This window comes from Musa acuminata, chromosome BXJ1-11 (genome assembly GCF_036884655.1).
Source record: "Musa acuminata AAA Group cultivar baxijiao chromosome BXJ1-11, Cavendish_Baxijiao_AAA, whole genome shotgun sequence".
In the NCBI taxonomy this organism is placed as follows: Eukaryota; Viridiplantae; Streptophyta; class Magnoliopsida; order Zingiberales; family Musaceae; genus Musa; species Musa acuminata.
This window is the reverse complement of record NC_088337.1, coordinates 7,454,183-7,473,210: the sequence shown is the minus strand read 5'-3', so window position 1 is coordinate 7,473,210 and position 19,028 is coordinate 7,454,183. Positions and strand designations below refer to the sequence as shown.

The 19,028-nt window shown below is 39.7% G+C and overlaps 2 protein-coding genes across 3 annotated transcripts; one reads left to right on the top strand and one right to left on the bottom strand.

Moving 5' to 3' along the window:
- The first annotated feature begins 5,038 nt into the window (after nt 1-5,038).
- LOC135597128 (transcription factor CSA-like) lies at nt 5,039-10,389 on the top strand. Of its 2 annotated transcripts, none has more exons than XM_065089672.1 (6): nt 5,039-5,997; nt 6,207-6,308; nt 6,852-7,048; nt 7,156-8,360; nt 8,462-8,761; nt 9,076-10,389. In XM_065089672.1, the coding sequence occupies exons 4-6, from the start codon at nt 8,099-8,101 to the stop codon at nt 9,315-9,317; spliced, it is 804 nt and encodes a 267-aa protein (XP_064945744.1). In that variant the 5' UTR covers nt 5,039-5,997; nt 6,207-6,308; nt 6,852-7,048; nt 7,156-8,098; the 3' UTR covers nt 9,318-10,389. The 2 variants fall into 2 exon arrangements, with proteins under 2 accessions (XP_064945744.1, XP_064945746.1); XM_065089674.1 differs by having other exon boundaries at nt 5,039-6,070.
- A 2,070-nt stretch (nt 10,390-12,459) lies between these two features.
- LOC103970966 (cyclic dof factor 1-like) lies at nt 12,460-13,846 on the bottom strand. The gene is made up of 2 exons (XM_009384874.3): nt 13,511-13,846; nt 12,460-13,420 (listed from the first exon to the last, which is right to left on the bottom strand). Exons 1-2 carry the CDS (start codon nt 13,820-13,822, stop codon nt 12,677-12,679), a joined length of 1,056 nt encoding a protein of 351 aa, XP_009383149.3. The 5' UTR covers nt 13,823-13,846; the 3' UTR covers nt 12,460-12,676.
- Nucleotides 13,847-19,028: the final 5,182 nt, after the last annotated feature.

Here is a 19,028-nt window from a genome sequence, read left to right as displayed (position 1 = left end):
TTTAATACGATATTAATTAATCAATTTTGTTTACAACAAAATCTATTATCAAATAATTATTAATTTTTATACCATAAATTATTATATTACTGGTATTTCACCCTTCCTTGGAGGGTATTAGTGGAAGAATATTTCTTTTGCCCTCCATCCCATTCCGAACCTGGCGCTGTTTATATACTCCCACGCGATTCGTTTCTGTTCCCCTACTAATTCCGATTCCGTTCGCTGTCTCACTCCTTCACTGCTCCATTCTCTCCGTCGACATCCTGTGTAAGTTCTTCCCCTCAGAATGGAAAAAAGTATATATATATATATATACATATATATATATATACATATATATATATATACATATATATATATATACATATATATATATATACATATATATATATATATATACTGATTTTGATGTTTTCTGGACTTGTATAGATTACTTGATTTTGAATTTTTGTTAGAGCTTAGGGAACTCAAAGAATCGAGATCGGCATAAGGGGTTTCTGTTAATGTCTTCGTTTTCATCTGTTTGGTTGGTTTCGAGTTCCTGTTTATGCTAGATTAATCTTTCGGGGTATGTCTAGGATTATTCTTTGTCCCTCTCTTCTTGATTTTGGATATATCCAGGAAACTGCACCATTTCTTTGGTTGCTAAGCTGCAGTTGTTGGTGTTGGCGTTAGAGCAGCCAACATCGAGGGTTTTGATTGCTTCATTTCTACGTGTTGCAATTTCAAGAGGCTATTTTGATATCACCCTCTTCTGCTTCTGTTTGCTGTAAATGGACAAGAAGCAGAGAATATTGATTTCTGAGGGGCCTTTTAGGTAATTGCATGTAGGGCCTCAATCCAACGAGCCATTTTTGCCAACGAACTCAAGCTTCTCGCTGCTCTTGTTGACAAGATGGGACTTCGGTTTCTGATCACAAGTATTGTCTCTTTTGGGTCTCATGGTGATGGTAGAATTGCATGTAATGGATCATTTCCTTCATCGCATAGTACAAGTAGCAGGAGTAGAGAGAGAGAGGTGAATCCCTTGAGAGCCATCACTTTGCTGCCTCTGATGGTTCTGTCTCATCTATCGGTAGGCCCTCTGGTAGTTTTTAGAATCATCAATTGACACCACTTCCTATGCAAGAGACCAAATTGAAGAGTACCTCAGATTTAAGCTGCAACCTAGACTCATTTTTGTTCTTTTAATTGTGCATTTTGATGTTTGCTCATGACTATGTTATCTTGTCACCCCAACCATGGCTTCTTTAATGAATTCAAATTCTCAATATAGAGTGCTTTCAGCATAGGTAAGTATGACAATTTCTTTTAACATCGAGTTTAAAAAGAAAGTTAGTAGATATATAAACTTAGGCATCTATATTAGCAAACTTATGTCCAGGAGAGACACTAAGGTGTTTGAAACTCCGCAGCATGTTTGGACGATCATAAGGACAATTAGATACAGAGTCAGGAAATGATGTAGGGAGATATATGGCATTCTTTGGAAAAGGAAAATCAAGCAAATTTGAGGATGCATTTGTCACATTTCTTTATGGAAATTTCTATTCATTTTGCTTTGCAAGTTTGTCTTGGTGTTGTTGAATCTCGGATTTTGATGATGAAATCAATTGATGAGTTTATGATCTAATCCATGTTTTGAGAAAAATGATGCAGGACTAACCACGATAATGAAAAGGCAAAACAATTGAAGTAAGAAGAATCAGACGTTGGGCTGGAGTCAAAAAACGAGCATCGAGTCGGAAGAATCGGATGTTGCATTATGATTGGATGTTGTGGGAGTCAATATGTCGATGGATCAGGCGATACGTCGAAGGTTCAGACGATGCGTCGGAGGTTCGTCAAGAGTTCGAATGAACAAATGATGTGCCGGACAACTTAGCTTCTTGTTTTGTTATTGTTTAAGTCTTAATCATCGTAGTTAGGTCTTAATTTGAGGTAGGTTTGGGTGTAACCCTATTAACTCAATTAGGGGCCAACTGGGCATGAATTAGGGTTGAATTGAGCCTGCTGTTTGGCCCATTCAGTGACCCGGAGCCACGTCAGGCGGTGGAACTGCCTGAGGCTCGGCCTCTCAGAACTTGTCTGGGCGGTGGTACCGTCGGCAATTAATACCGTCAGGCGGTGGTACCGCCAGAGCCCAGTCTTCGAGGCTTTGTCAGGCGGTCGTACCGCTCAGACTAGCGGTAGTAGCGCCAGTTGTCAGGGGAGCAGGCGGTGGTACCGCCCAGAACTAGCGGTGGTATCGCCAGTACCCCGGAAACCCAGGATGAAACACTTTTTAGCTCCATTTTGAAGTCATTTGGAGCTTATAAATACTCTACACTTTCCTGCTTGCCAATGCATGAAATTGAGAACAAAAGTCTTGAGATTTTGAGTTGTAAAAGTCTTGAAAAAGTGCTAAGTGTCTTCCTCCTCTTCCTTAAGTTTTGTAATTATTCTAAGGGAGGTGTGAGACTTGTAAAGGTTATCTCCTAAACCTGTGAAAAGAAGAAAGAGTTGTAAGAGGGCAGTTGGTCTTTGCCAATTGAAAGAAGATCATTAGTGTACGTCGATGGCCTCGACAGAAGAGGAATCGGGAGTGGACGTAGGTCACGACGACCGAACCACTATAAACTCGGTTTGTATTTACATTCTGCTTTTCATTGCTATTACTCTCTGAGTTAATTGCTTAGTTCACTTACTCCAAGTCAAGCATATTTCCGATACGATTTTTGCATCGAACGAAAGTTTTTCAAAACTGACGATTTTATCGAAAACATTAATTCACCCGCCCCTCTTAGTGCCGAAACGGTCCTAACAAGTGTTCGCTTTCGTTTGCACTAAATTATGTTAAACCAGCTTTCTAGTCACGTGGGCTGCTGAGCATTCTAGTCTCACTTTATTGTTTGATTGACATTTAGTTGGCTGGGATGGTGAATGGGCATGTTGATATTGAGCTTTCATTAGCATGTTTCTTTTTCTTTCTTATACTGTTATTTTGCAGGTGCTTGAAACATAAGCTTGTTGGTGTTTTCCAAGTACATGAGTATTTGTAGTTAATCCGCCTGATGTGATTTTTTTTTCCCCTCTAGGTTTCTAGACTTTCTAAATAGTAAGAGGGAAAGAAATGGACGAAAGATGTGTTTTTGGTTATTTTTGTTGTAATTCAAGAATTAGTTGGCTAACTGATAACATTTTACTTTTGCAACTTTGCATGAGCATATCAAATACAACATAAGAGCATATATATGTGCTTATACTAACCATGTAAGTTTGTATTGTGTTTATGTATTTTCTTTCCTTTTTCTTTTAAGGCACAACATGATGGATTAGATCCTAGATGATGGAAAAGAAACTGTCACAAGGGTTAAGAAGCAATGGGCGCATGAGGTTCCATAATGAGAATTTGAATCTGGAACCTAAAGAATCTTTAGGGATCCGGATACATACCATCTGACAAACCAGTGATGTTAGTGAAATATGTTCTGATATCATCAACTAGAGAGTTGTTTCAGTGAATTACCAGATTATGCTTCTGGACCCCTGGTCTCATCATGATTAGTGAAGGTATCTGAACTGTAGTGTCATGAGTACAAAGAATATGTTCATCTACTTTTGTACTACAATTTAGACTGACTTTGCTCTGATTCTACATGGACCTTTTGGGCTGAATTACCAGATTCATCATCTGCACCCTGATCTCATCATGGTTAGTGGAGGTGCCTCAACTGCAATGTCATGAGTACAAAGGATATATTCATCTGCTTTTATGCTACAATTTGGACTGACTTTTCTTTGGTTCTCCATGGAAGTCTAGGGCTTTCATCCTTTACCAGTTCCTCCAATTCACATGGCAGTTAGTATGAGCCTATATAAATGTCATGTTTCTGCCACTGCAGCTTCTCGATCCTGTGTCCTTTCATGTCAGAGCCCATTCATCCTCTATTCCAGACCACTTTTGTGGAGGTGAAAGACAAAACCATATGGTTGGTTCCACGATTTCTAATAACTGTCTCCATTCAGGTCCACCAGACCTATATATCTGGTCCAGGGCTAAAAAGATGGTGAAGCCAAGTCGCAGATAGGACTGCTAAGACCATGCTTCCCTAGTGGTATTAATTGCCTATGGACTTGAACGGTGAAGTGATTAGAGTGAAATTATTGCAGAAGCTGTTTACTAGGACATATGTGTGCTTCTATATTTTGGTTTTTGGTAATTGGTAATGCTCTACTACATCATTACTTGAAAGCTTGTTAGCATGGAAACATAACTGATGGAGAGGTGCTTATATGGATTATAAGATATCTAGCATCATATCAAATTTTATAGTTGTAAATTTTTCCATGAATATATGCTAAAGTTTTAAAACAAATAAAAGATTGACACAATAAAAAATTAAAGTCTAAAATACATTGAACAAAGTGAAAATTGTGATTGCTAGTTGTAGATTTGATCTACCAAAGTTATTGGGTCGTCAGTGGCACAATGAATAACTGACGTGTCGCTAAGGAGCCTGCAAAGCTCAACGATAATTTTTTTATCATTTTTTATTTATTTATAATTTATAAATATTGTTCTGTTGCAAGGTTCATATTTCTCATGTTTGTTTCATAACTGTATAAATAAAGAAGTGATACATAACATTCTATCATTTTCACAATGGCATGATTTACTTTTTTTCTTAGTTTTTTCATTTATTTAATTTTTTTAATTTTATTTCCTTCGTGCATGGTTGTAGCATAATGATGTGATTCGAGGAGTGCAACAGATGATTTATACTACCTTATCTCGGGGTACTTTGTGCATCATATGTTTCGAGGACTTCGAACAAGGAGAAATAAGAATGTTACCATGTGGTCACCTCTATCACATGGACTGCTTTTGCAGGTGGTGGGACGTCGTCGAAGCCTGAAACTATCTTACTTGTAGGTTCTTCACGTAAAATATATGAAAGTTAATTAGATGTTTCGATTAAAAGAATTAGATATAGAGACTGCATGTAATCTCTTATAGTTAAAAGAATTACATGCAGTCTCTATATCTAATTCTTTTAGCCCAAAATATCTAATTAACTTTCACATATATTACATGTAGAACCTACAAGTAGGGCAGCTTCGGGCTGATAGTCCGTGTAGTAGAGGTGACCGCATGGTAACATTCTTTTTCTCCTTGTTCGAAGTCCTCGAGACATATGATGCACAAATGTACTGCGACGAGGTGGTATAAATCATCTTCAACACTCTTTTGAATCACATTATTATGCTGCAACATTGTACGAAGGAAATAAAATAAAAAAAATAAACAAATGAAAAAAGTATATCACGCCAATGTAAAAATGATAAAATGTTATGTATCCCTCATTTCTTTATATAGTTAAGAATCAAACATGAAAAGTGTGAACCTTGCAACGAAACAATATTCGTAAATTACAAATGAACAAAAAATGATAAAGAAAATTGTCCTCGAGCTTTGTAGGCTCCTCGACAACGCGTTAGTTATTCATGGTGCCACTGACTGTTCAGTAGTTTTGGCAGACCAAGTCTGCAGCTAGCAATCAGAACTTTTACTCTGTTCTATGTATTTTGAACTTTAATTTTTTTATTGTATTAATCTTGTATTTGTTTTAAAACTTTAGCATATATTCATAAAAAAAATTTACAACTGTAAAATTTGATATACTAGATATTGTAAATACTGATGCAACTGTGCAGTTATGTTAGCACGGAAACACAACTGTTAATACATTAGTGGTGTGGATTGTAAAATTTACAATATCATGCACGGATTACCTTCCTGTGAATCCTTCTGCAATGGAGGGTACTTTACAGGTTTGTTTCCACATTTCAAAATTTCCACATTATGTTTCTGGTCAGTTTTCATAACTAATGATTATTCATCTTCAGCCTGTTCTTGGTCCTGACTCGAAAATGAAGGAGCCTGAGAGTAATGTGCTTCGTGCATCCATAGAGAATATGCAATATGCTGTCACAGTTGATGTTCTTCAAACGGTGAGACGTTTTTCCCATCCTTCTGTTTATATCTGATCCAGGGCTAAAAAGATGGTGATGCCAAGTCTCACAGGTAGGATTGTTAAAACCATGCTTCCCTAGTAGTATTAGTTTGCTATGGACTTGAGCAGTGAAGTGATTTGAGTGAAATTATTGCAGAAGCTGTTAACTGGGCCTTATGTGTGCTTCTATATTTTGGTTTTTGGTAGGTGATAATGCTCTACAACATCATTACTTGAAAGTTTGTTAGCATGGAAGCATAACTGATGGAGAGGTGCTCACACGAATTAGTATTCTACCCAAAAGAACAGGTTTGTCACGGTTGTTATCTTCTATGCATGCCACTTCCACCTCATATGTCAGTCCTGGACCATTCTTATTCTTCTCCTGTTCGGCCACGCATTCAACTGTACTGTTAACACATTAGTGGTGTGGATTGTGCGAAGTTGCATCACTATTTCCATTTCTTAGCTGGATATTAATTCAAACATCGCTTGTGACAAGTTCTGCTGGAATCAGGCATTTTCACATTAAACACCAAGGCTGACAATTTTGCATGCATGAAAATGAAAGCCTTGGTCTGAAGTATGCCCAGATATAAAAAAATGTTATGGACGAAGAAGAGAAAACAAATAGACAACTGATAAATTCAGATAAACAATATGTTGTGAAGTTCAAATTCTTGTGAAGGTGGTCCTAAGTATTTGAAACTGATCATTTTCTGTTTAGGATTACACTTCTTTATTATTTTTTGAAAAAAAAAGAAAACAGAGATGTAACAGTGAATTTTAATTGGTGTTGTGGTTGTTACTGGATGTATGATCTTTTGTGCTCCCATGCATGCTGCAATGCAGGCTTCTCCATCAACTGTGGCCTACGTTTTGCCAACTTCTGCATGGAAGCCTTGTACATTTACTGTTCGGCATAGGTTTGTGCAGCCTAAACAGATGTACATTTGGCTTCGTTTGCTCGAGCTCCAAAATCCTTCCACAAATTTGTGTCTTCTTCCTATAATTCTACAGTCAATGCTCCATCATGGACTTGTTAAGCTGTAAGTTTTTGTTTTCTTCAGCTGGCTATTGTTGTAGTGTTCCTTTCCGGATATATTGACACCGTACAACCTTTCAATGCTTTCCACTGTTGACAATCCATGTACAGTTTTAGGCTCCAGAATGCAAAACTTGGTGCTCCAGGTTACTGAAGCAACTGAAGAGGAAGAAGCAGGGATTTGGAATCAAGAGTCAAGTTATTGTCACGCAGGCTGTTGCTTGGGCCATGGTTGAAAATGTCACCAGTTCTTGGCTAAGCTGCACTGATGGGAATATTGTTAACTACTAACAAGCAAGTACAATGTTTGCAAGGTTGCTTTACATTTGATAAGCAACACACATGGATTGACAACTTACAAGTGACTGCTAGGGTTTTGGAAGGAAAAGGATGCATTCGAGTTTCTTGGTGGGTACTTGGGACTTTTTCTAACAAAGTACACAATATAACAAAGGTAAAGGGGCAGGAGAAAGAAATGGTGCCTCCTTTTAATTTCTGGACATGATTGGAGCTCCTGATCATCCATATACAACAGATGTCATTTATGGAGCTTGCACCAAGGGAAAGAACATGAAAGGTGAATGGAAGTGGACCTGATCGATACTTATCTTCCACAGGGTACCTTCCATTATTTGTTCTGGCAGAAAGATGCATCTCGTTGTTGCTGCTGCTGTGGATAGACAGGTCAGCTTTACGAGAGAACCACATGGGACGGTAAATTTCTTGGGATGAATATTTGGCGTGCAAATATATTGTCCCAGTTGAGGTTTTCTGAAACAGGAGACAGGCCGTGCCATTGACAAGAAATGTGGGCGTAGGCCTCTGCAGAGCTCCTACTACCAGACACCTACCGCTTCCAAGGAAGACACAGACAAGTATCGATATAGCTGGATTCAGGCCTTCAACTCGAGCGTGCGGTAGTAGGACATCCACACGTGCGCCACGGAGTCTGCAAGCTCGTTGAAGAGGAGGTAACTGCTAAAACTGTTGGGACAGTGGAGAAGCCAATGTGACCATCTCCTATATATAACACTCGTGCTGTGCTGAGTCTTATATGCTGTTCATGAGCTCTCTCTCCATGAATCCTTCTTCTGCGGTGGATAGCCGTTCACCACATGAAGTGGGTGACAGCCACGCTGAAGCCACTGCAGAAGGCAACGCATCGGGAGAGACCGCAAATGAGGGCGGTGGTCAGTCGAGCTTTTGTGCTAGGAGTCACTGGAGACCCGAAGAGGACTGCAAGCTGAGAGAACTGGTAGCCCTCCATGGCCCCCAGAACTGGAAGCTCATAGCTGCCAAGTTACATGGTAGATCAGGTAAGCTCCATGGAAGTTGCCTTTTCCGCATTAGTCAAAACTATGGCGATGGCTTGTGCTGATCTGCTGCTTTGTGCTTTTCTTGCTTGGTGTGGCTCAAGGGAAGAGCTGTCGGCTGAGGTGGTTCAACCAGTTGGACCCCAGGATCAACAGGAGGGCCTTCAGCGAGGAGGAGGAGGAGAAGCTGATGGCTGCTCACAGACTGTACGGGAACAAATGGGCTATGATTGCCAGGTTCTTCCCTGGTAGAACTGACAACGCCGTGAAGAACCATTGGCATGTGCTCATGGCCAGAAAGTACAGGGAGCAGTCAAGTGCTTGCAGGAAGAGGAGGCTCAAAAGAATGGAGGAAGCCACACTGAACACCAGTGGGGAGGAAGGGTCTTACGATTTCCTTTTAGGTGAGTTATGTCTCAGTACTATCATCATCGTCTACATCAGCATTTCCTTGTCTTAAGATGAGAATAATTGATGAGAAGCCAAGTCCTATCGATATGCTTGGCTCGAAATGAGAAGCTGAAACTGATGCTTCTATGCCTTTTTTTTTTTCTCTCTCTTAGTGATAGATGCCCATGATTTCACTTCTCAGCCAGCAACTCCTATCAAGTATAGTTTTCTTGAAGAGAAAAGATAAATGATATAAGTGACTCCAATATCAGCTGGGAGAACATTTTGGCTAGTACTAATAATCTTCTCCCTTGTTTGGTTGGCTCAGTTGCAGGAAGCAATGTCCCTAGTAACACGGGGTTCTGTAGCAACAACAGTGTGTTCTGGGGTGGACCAGCAGATGACTCCTCGAGGTTTCACTCCTCGCCCGTCTTGATGACGGCAACATGCTACCACTCTGACATATCAAGAGTTTCCTCTACTGAATCACCACCATTCACCGAGAGCACCAATGTCTCACCACCTTTCATAGATTTCCTTGGAGTGGGAGCCACTTGCCATGATCCATAAGACTGATGGTCGATAGAGATGCAGCGTATGCAAAGAGATCAATCGACCATTCGGATTGCAGGAAAGAAAAGCAATTGTTCTTCTGATCACATGAAGAGAGAGAAAGAGAGAGAGAGAGAGAGAGAGAGAGAGAGAGAGAGAGAGAGAGATTCTTAAAATGAAAAGCTGAGCTTTTCCTGGTAGTACTTTTCTGCACTTCTACGCAAGCACAGTGGCTATTGAGTTCTTCCATGCAACCCAGAACAGAAGGGCCACAACCATTGCATATGGAAATGGCACATTTCTTCTTCCTGATGGCAACATGTCATGACAAGCAATTATGAGTTATGAAATGTCAACTGTTCTTTCAGCACACTAAGCACAAGGTAATGAATTGCTCAAAGAAAAATGTTCATGTTCTGGTGGGTTTCTCAGTAAACACCTATGCCATTAGTGAAACTTTGTTTGGCAGATTGTATTCGGTAAAGAACTGTTATTGAGTTTGTGGGAGATGAAAGGCACATCCGCTGCCAAGAATTACATAGAAACAAACCTGCAATTTATGCATGCATGTAACATGTATTTACTCTCCAATTTAGTTCCTGACTTAAATAATCTTATTTCTATAATTGAAGAAGGATTAGAGATGAACAATCTTTTCATCGTATCAAGATTCATCCTCTCGACAAGATCAAAAAAATAAAAAAAATAAAAAAAAATTCTTTCTTCGTATTCCATCCGGTTCTTGTTGTTCTAAGTTACGAATTCAATTACTTCGATCCACGGCCGGCACTTAATGGCTCTGGTTTGGGGTTAGCAGTGTGGAGGTTGCCGATGACAAGCCATGTGAGAACAACTAATGCTTAGTTGTGGAACAGGAACGCAAACTGCACACCATGTCCAACAGTTGACTCTAATCATACTTCTCTTGTTTCTTCCAAGCAGCTTCATGCTGTGAAGTCGACGTCGAAGAAAGCGTTCTTAGTTATCTTTCTGCACCACCTCCACACTGCTCCGCCGGGACCTGCCACCCTCTCCCTCGTCCCTGTTGTCTGCAGGAAACATCCTTAAGTAGGAACCTGAGGGACACGTCTGGAAAACCCGTCACTGTTCATCACGATGCCGCATGATTACCCCCCCCCAAACCAAACGCTGCACATCTTCTTCATCTCAGCAATGTAAAAACATTAGACTCACGATCACGGTAGGGCGAAACAGACACAACATACCGATATGACACTGGTCGATGGAGAGACCACCGGAGGAGTCGCAAGATGTACAGAGATTCCCCATTTCCTTTATGGAAACTCTTTCCATGCGTGACTCGATCTCTCGATGTGCCAAACATCACGGTTGATCTCTCGCTCTCTCCCTCCTGTTCTTTCCACGCAATCCTCTGGTCCATGCAAGCTCGATGGGGACAACGTGGTACCACTGATCACTGTGACAAGGACCGAGCTTGGACAAAAGGTCAAGACTGTGATGGACCACTGCGATCGAGACCTCGTCAATCATGTTCCATTTTGAGATGGAAAAGGTGAGCGAGAAGACGCATACAAGGATACAATCAATGTGTAGAGCAACATGCGGGCCATGCGAGCACAGGAACGTGAGTACGAGATGTCCGGCCGGATATGATATCAGTGACACACAGTTTAACATCGGCCCCCTATGAAACATACCTTAGCCTGAATCACTATGCAAGTTTGATATCCTTCCATGGCGATGTCTCGAATGTAACATCCCACACAACAATTAGAATCCCAAGCGGATGTTGGGATTCATTCGTTTAGCAATGCAGTCGAGTTGCTGTAACATATCCAGTCATAATATATACTATTTTGGAACACACAGCTCACTAAATATTATTCCAATATAATTCTTTCAAAAAAAAAATTATTTATGGTTGTGAATCTAATAGAAGATTAGGAGGAAAAAGAGAAAAAAAAAAAAAAAAAAAAACCCAGAATCTTTCACATCATATGTGCTATATTCTCAAAATTGGAATCATCCGAATCTTGATAGCTAAGGTTCCAATCTTGGTTTGGCCATTCCTCGATCTGACAAGGTGGATGAGAATGAACATAGATTCTTGAAGTTAACAGCCGAAGCTCAGAGATCTTTTCCGAGATTTATGTGGATGGGCCCCATAAGCTCAGAGATCTTGCCTTCACGGATTGGGCCTCACGGGCTGATCCATAGAATATAGATACATGAAATTTAGAGGATGCAAACATCTTATGTTTGACTCATAAGAGAAAAATACTTGTGCTTGAGGACACAAAATATAGAGGCTGAAACATATAATAAGGTCAACTCTTGTCTTTGGTATGTATATGGTTGAGTATAAAATAAGATAAAAACCCACTTGATTGTATGCTTTAATTATCATTTTCTATACATTTCTCTGATTGGAACACTGCATAATCTATCTTATGCCTAATAAAAAAGATAAGATGATATGTTAGAAGAACTACATATTAGTAAATTATGAATGCATAATTATATGAATCACTAATTTGAGTGAATAACAAATTGCTACCTCAGGAATTTTTTTTTTTTACAAGGCTCAATGTATTGAGATGATTACAAAAATAAATTTATCCAAAATAATTATGTTTAGTTTTACACTTTAGCTAAACCTTTTAATTTGCCGATGTTCATGATTTATTACATACAAATAATAAAATAACTAATTTTCACGTATTGTCACGTATAGAAATGATGCTAAAAAGGGATAAAAGATAATTTCGATCGTCCAAAGATATTAATTTCACAAAAGGATAACTTCCGTGAAAGCTTCGTCATCCTCCCTCCCATTTCGTCCTCGCCTTTAGCTTCATTATCCTCTCGGATGGTTTATCAAACGACGGTGTTAGTGGTGATCCTCATTTCCTCTATTGCCTCATTTCTTTTGTTTCGCTATTCTCTTGGATAGCCTACCCTAATATGGCGTCGGTGACGATCCTCATCTCTTGCATCATTTTATTTCTTTCTACACCATCTAACATTTTTAGTTTCACGTAGGGTGGATGGCTATCGATCAAAAATTTTTTATCCTTTTTTTAGCATTATTTCTGCACATGATAGCTTGTGTAATATTTTTTAGAATTTGTGAAGAGAAATTAGGTTAAATATTTCGATATCAATATAATCTTTAAAGTATACGAATCGAAATGCTCAACATTGTTAATTAGAGGATGTAACAGTAATTTCCACTCTCATGCCTGAAGCTTTTGGCCCTCAAAAGAATTAGATCTCATTCCGTCTCATAAGATGCAGAAATCAGTAACGAATCAAAGCAAAACTCTCATTCCTTTCGGCTGATGTCTTCCTTCCTCTCATAATCCAAGTGAAGACTAACCATTCCACCTCCTACATCAGTAGAGACCACTTCTTCTTTCTCCTACTGCAGCACTCCTCTTGGAGCTCTCCTGGAAGCTGAGAGATCGTGAGAGAGCTGCAGGGTTGACATGCAGCAGCAATGGTGCCTCCATTCCATGATCCTTGACGTCCACCTTGCGCTGGAAGGCCTTGAGAACCGAGCTCCTCGCGGCTTCCTCAGGATCATCCATCCTCGAGCGCTTGCGCATGGTGGGAGAACTGCTTTCCGGAGAAGACGACTCTACAGGGGACAGCCATGGGGTGCTCCAAGCTCCAGGCGGAACGGTGCAACTCCATTGAGCTACAGCGGGGTAGAACGGAACTGGAAAGCTTGCCGTCCCCTCCGACTCCTTACTGGATTGCTCATCGCCATTGTTTCCGGCGGCGTCGGAGCCAAAGCGGAGCACGACGTGCCGATCGTGAGAGGTGTTCCTGTTCTTGCGTCGGCCGGCACTGACGGGGACGTTCCGCATGGCGCCACCGGCGGTCCAGTACCTTTGGCAGTTTCTGCAGAAGTGCCGCGGCTGGTTGACGTTGTAGTTGTTGTAGTAGCAGAACTTGGTGTCGGAGCTTCTGCACCGAGGACAAGGAAGGATCTTCTCCGGCTTCCTCGCCGCCTTCTCCTTCCAACCCCCTGCATCACTTGGTCGTTCTTCGGGCGTCGAGTTCCTCGTCGATTCGTGCTCGTTAGTTTCCTGCGAGTCCGATGATTCAGGAGCATTCTCTTCCTCTCGAAAATCCTGAAATTGGAAGGAGACGCAATGATCATCTCTGTTCTCGAGAGAGAGACGAATGCATACCCATATAAGTAGCCGATTCAACGAGAAGACCTTCGATTGCAGTGCCTTCTCCTCGTCTCCGCCGCACTGCAGAGTGATGATCTTGCCGAAGAGTTTGATTGCGGCGTCCCCGAGCTCGGACATCTCCCTCTGCCCTGTTCGAATGCTCTGCTTACTCTCGTCGTCTTCGTCCACCTCCTCCTCCTCTCTCTGCGACTTCCTTCCTAACCTACCTCTGGGTTTAACGGAGGAACAAGGGGAGGAGCTCCACGTAGGTATGGCAATGGGGATTCCGAGCCATGGCTTACCTTTATGGCCATGGGAGGCCAGTATTCGATCCTCTGCTCGTGGCACCAAATGCATCAGATGAGTTTGGTGTTTGACCAATATCAAGGGATGTGTTTAGAGCATTAATTATGTGAGCATGGCCAAATAAATGGAAAGGGCAAAAGAAAAGTATGCAGGCTCTCTCTATCTCTCTCTCTCACCTTTTGTTCCCTTCAATACCATTCATTCATCACCTTTTTCTGCTCTCTTTCTCTCTCTAGCTTGACTACATTTTTACCTTTTCTTTTTCCTGATATTTTCATTTGCCCAATTTAATCAAACAGCTAAGACTTCCTTTTCTTAAAAGGACTGCTAATTTATTTTGGTCCATGAAGCTGTTTCAAACTTTCTGGTTTCTTTCATGAAGCTTTCATATATTTGATTTGTTGCTAGTGGACAAATTTATGTGAAGTTAATGTTTTGTGTTCATTGCACCTCAAAATTTTGTTGTATATTTGTGCTTGTGTACCCTGATTTGATGGATATCATGTGTCACAATTAGGGAGCACTCTCTTTATTCTTTTGAGTTTTTTTTTTTTGTTTTTTTGGGGAAGAGCAGTTCTTTTACTTCAAAAAGTGAGATATATTTTTGGGGTTAATATGTGTTTTTTTGTCAGTTTCATGAAGTTAAAGTTGGGAGAATAAAAAAAATATAAGTATAGAAAGACTTTTATATGAATATTTTTTAAAATAATTATTCTATAAATATCTCATGTATCTTTGTTAGGAAGAAACGTAAAAAATATATTGAGTGCTCCTGGAGTTTATCTAGAAAAAGTGAGGAAAATAAATAATTCATCTGTATAATCATTTTAAGGATATATATATATATATATATATATATATATAATCATAAATTTTAATGTAAAATGTATATGGGATGATTTTTTGAAAAAAAAAAATTGGGTTTTTTGAAGAGATGGCTAATTTCGAATTTAACTAAACTTTGTATTGTTACAGTCCTATTTAGGAGTTTTTTTTGCTAGCATATCGATGTTGATATTTCTTCACATTGTTTCTTTTCACATTAGTAACTCTACCGACAAAAGATGTCGTACATATTGTCACGTATAGAAATGATGCTAAAAATGGATAAAAAGATAATTTCGATTCTTACTGTCCAAAGATATTAATTTCATAAAAGGGCAACTTTTTTGAAAGCTTCATCATCCTCCCTCCGATTTTGTCCTCGCCTTTAGCTTCACTATCCTCTTGGACAGCTTACCCAACGACGATGTTAGTGGTGATCCTGAAAGAAAAATATATTAAGTGTTCATAGAATTTATTTAGAGAGTACAAGAGAAGGAATTAGGAGGAAAAAAAAATATATAAATATAAAAAGATGAAAGAAAAAAATTTTGTAATTTAGTTCTACAACTACTATATGTACCTCTAGAGGAAGAATATAAAAAAGTACTTTTTGTGTATTTTTTTAAAGTTTATCCAAAGAGAGGAAAGAAATTCTTTTGATTTATCTAAGAACATGCATAAGAGGTTTGTTCTTGAGTCTGTCTAATTTACTTTAATAATACTTATAGTTTATTCTCATATAGTAAAAACATTTAAATTTTTATGGACATAATATAAATACTATGGATTTGTATTTTATTGTTGAGTCTCTACATTCTTTTAGCATCATGATCTCTTTCCCAACATATACTAATATTTAAAGAAAGATTCAAGTTATGTTGGAGCCTTCCTTCTTGACTCATGGATGTATGTCTGGTAGTTTAGCTGGGCAGCCCCATGCATTGCACTTGAGTCTCTCTTTCTTTTCCTTTCTCTAAAGTCTAATTTCTCATCCCAAAAAGAAAAAATTGTAAGCATCTTAGTGTCTTTATGTTTTTTATTTTAGTGGTCTCGATTTCATAATGGACAAGTATGGGAGAGAGAGAGAGAGAGAGTTTTGGTAAGCCATTGGTTGGAATCTGATCTGATTGAATGCTCTTTAAGATGAGACAAATTGCTCAACCTCTGATCAGATGGTGGCACACAATGACAACATTTCCACATGAAGGTGTTGAATACAGAGAGGATTAATGAGCAGAAATCTCAGGGAGAGACAAGATCACTTGACCATGAGAAAGACAGCTATGTTTCTCTGAGTCTCAGAACATGAGGAAAAGGAAGAACACATGGATCATGTCTCTTCCTTGTTCAAGCTTCTCTCGAGCAAACAGCTTTGTGTGCGCGCCCATGTGAAACAAGGATTCCTGTCTTGGCTTGTCTACATAGATAGATAGATAGATAGATAGAGAGAGAGAGAGAGAGAGAGAGAGAGAGAGAGAGAGACAGAGACCGGCACAAAGCCATCAGCTGCTGGTGTGTGGAATTCTCCGACCTTAAGCAAGTGTAGGCCAATGGCATGAGATGTGTGCCTGCACCAAACAAACTCCATCGGACTTTAGTGTCATACAACAAATCCATTGCACCAGTTGGCAATGAAAGTGGCATACAACAAAGTGGAAATTCTTTCTCTCTCTCTCTCTCTCTCTCTCTCTCTCTCTCTGATCATTTTCTTCTGCTGTGTTCTTTTCTGCCTTGCCGAACTCATCTTCCTCTTCTCATCTGCCTCTTCCCAGTCAGGTTCAGAGAACTCCACGATAAATAAATAAATAAATAAATATATATATATATATACTCAATTAATAGCAAATGTTTTTAGAAAAAAAAGAATGTATCCCTAATTATAGTGAAAAAGGTCCCAATATTACATATATAATTTTTTGGATTATATATATATATATATATATATATATATATATTTATTTATTTATTTATTTATTTAAATCTTTTGTATCGGTCACTCTCATTAACATTAATTGAATAAATACCATCTAAGTACTCCTAAATATTTCATTTGAAATAAAGCATTAAATTAAATATACAAAGATATTATTTATTATTTGTTCACTTCACTTGAGTTCTCATGTTTTTCAAGATATCTTTGGATAGGGCACTAATGTCATTATATTAACTATGGTGGTATATCTAAAAGTTTTTTACTTTAATACAAAAATTATTAATTCTTGAAGTGTGTTGTGTGTGTATATGTGTGTGTATATATTGTTAGGATCAAGAGCACTAAGAGGGGGGGGGGTGAATTAGTGCAGTGGAAAACCTTCTACGAAAAATAAAAACTGCGTTCGTTCGTTAAAAGTGATTTTGGTAAGAAAGCTAATTCGTAAATCACTTTAACTTTTGTTTAAGCGAGATGCAGCAAAGATATAAATGCAGTTTGCAGTTATGATTCTAATCAGATAGTAGGCGCAAATTTAAATATGATATTTGTACGAAAAAGCTGATTTACGTCTAAATACTGATTCGTAAATCACTTGATTAAGCGAGATGCAGTTTAAGTAAGGATATAAAGGCAGTTTGCAGTTATGATAGAAATCAAAACGTTAATGCAAACAGAAATATGATGATCGTACGATGAAACTATTTTACGTTTAAACGCCGATTCGGAAAGTGTGAAGCTTGAAACCCGATCGTATATGTGCAGAAAGCAGTAAGCTTTAGAGGAGGTTTGCAGTAAAGATAATATGCTCAAAGTAAATGCAAACCGAGATTTAGAGTGGTTCGGTCAATCTTGACCTACTCCACTTTTGGCTTCCTCCACCGATGAGGTCACCGACGTCAACTAGAGGCCTTCCTTCAATAGGCGAAGGCCAACCACCCTTTTACAGTTTCACTCCTTTTGACGGGCTTAGGAGACAACCCTTACAGAATTTTCTCTCCTCTCTTTAAAGCTCAGAACTTGAAGAAAAGAGGGAGAAGAACTTTTGGCCTTTACAACAATTTTGAACTCTAAAAATCACAGAATAAGATCAGGATTTCGGTGTATATTCTGTGCCCTTTCAGTGCTGAATGGGTGGGGTATTTATAGGCCCCAACCCAGTTTGAATTTGGAACTCAAAACTGTCAATTCCCGGAATTCCGGGATCTGGCGGTTGCACCTCCTGACTGGAGCGGTTGCACCGCCTGGCAGAGCTCGAAGACTAAGCCTCTGGGTGGTGCCACCTCCTGTCAGGGGCGGTTGCACCTCCTGCCAGAGCTCGAAGACCGAACTCAGGTGGTGCCACCTCCTGACTGAGGCGGTTGCACCGCTCAGCCAGAGCTCGGAGACCGAGCCCAGGCGATGCCACCTCTATCAGGGGAGGTTGCACCGCCCAGTCTCGCTCGGAGACTGAGCCCAGGCGGTGCCACCTCCTGGCTGGGGCGGTTGCACCGCCCAGTCTCGCTCGGAGACTTAGCCTAGGCGGTGCCACCTCCTGGCTTGGGCGGTTCAATTGCCTGGCAGAAATCAGGGTCCGAATGGGTTGATCCATTCGGCCCAATTTGGGTTTTTCAGGGGCCCAATTGCCCCAAGATTATGTTAATGGGATCACCTCCCATTTCTAACTCAATCCTTATGCTAACTACGATTTTTCCTAAGATATTTACTGCAACTTGCTCCGGTGCGTCAATCGCTTCTTCCGGCGAGCTTCCGGCGAACTTCCGTCGATCATCCGATGAACCTTCGGTGATGCTCCTGCGAACTTCCGGCAAACTCCTGGACTTGCGACGATCCACTTGGCAAGTTCCGACGAGCTTCTTTTGGCAAGCTCATGGACTTCTCGGATTCGTTCCCGCAGAACCTTTGACGACTGTCCGAACTTCCGTCGAACTCTCAAACTCCCAACGTGATCATTGTCTTGACTCCGGCGCAACTCCTGCTGCATATCTTACTTTCATCGTAGTTAATCCGGCACACTTATCTCAACATATAGATTAGATAACAAATGACAATTGACTTCATCATCAAAATCCGAGATTCAACAATCTCCCCCTTTTTAATGATGACAATCAATTGATAATGGAGTTAACCTTAACTCCCCTTGTCTATATGCCATACTTGAGATAAGTCATTCTTGAATTCAAAACCTTTGAATTCAAGAGACATATTGATAAGTTAAAATCATTTAAACTTATCAATACTCCCATCATGATTCCCATCATGATGTTTCTCTCTAAAGATGATGTCAAGGCTTGACATTCATTTTCAAATTTTACATAACAGGTTTGAATGATGGTAATAATAGCAATTCATCAGATTGTAAGATATCAACATGTAAAACTGCGAAGTAAGATTTTGATATCATTACATGATACAACCAAGGCATAATGCAAATTATAGTAATCATAGCATTAATTCATATATCTCTTGGTGATGTAAGCATGGCATTATATATTTCTCGGT

What these genes read in the sequence shown, in the direction of transcription:
- LOC135597128 (XM_065089672.1), top strand. Translation starts at nt 8,099, where the DNA reads ATGCTGTTCATGAGCTCTCTCTCCATGAATCCTTCTTCTGCGGTGGAT. An exon ending in CAAGTTACATGGTAGATCAG is followed by an intron (nt 8,361 to 8,461) that starts GTAAGCTCCATG and finishes GTGTGGCTCAAG; the next exon opens with GGAAGAGCTGTCGGCTGAGG. An exon ending in GTCTTACGATTTCCTTTTAG is followed by an intron (nt 8,762 to 9,075) that starts GTGAGTTATGTC and finishes TGGTTGGCTCAG; the next exon opens with TTGCAGGAAGCAATGTCCCT.
- LOC103970966 (XM_009384874.3), bottom strand. Translation starts at nt 13,822, where the DNA reads ATGCATTTGGTGCCACGAGCAGAGGATCGAATACTGGCCTCCCATGGC. An exon ending in AGAAGGCACTGCAATCGAAG is followed by an intron (nt 13,421 to 13,510) that starts GTCTTCTCGTTG and finishes TTCCAATTTCAG; the next exon opens with GATTTTCGAGAGGAAGAGAA.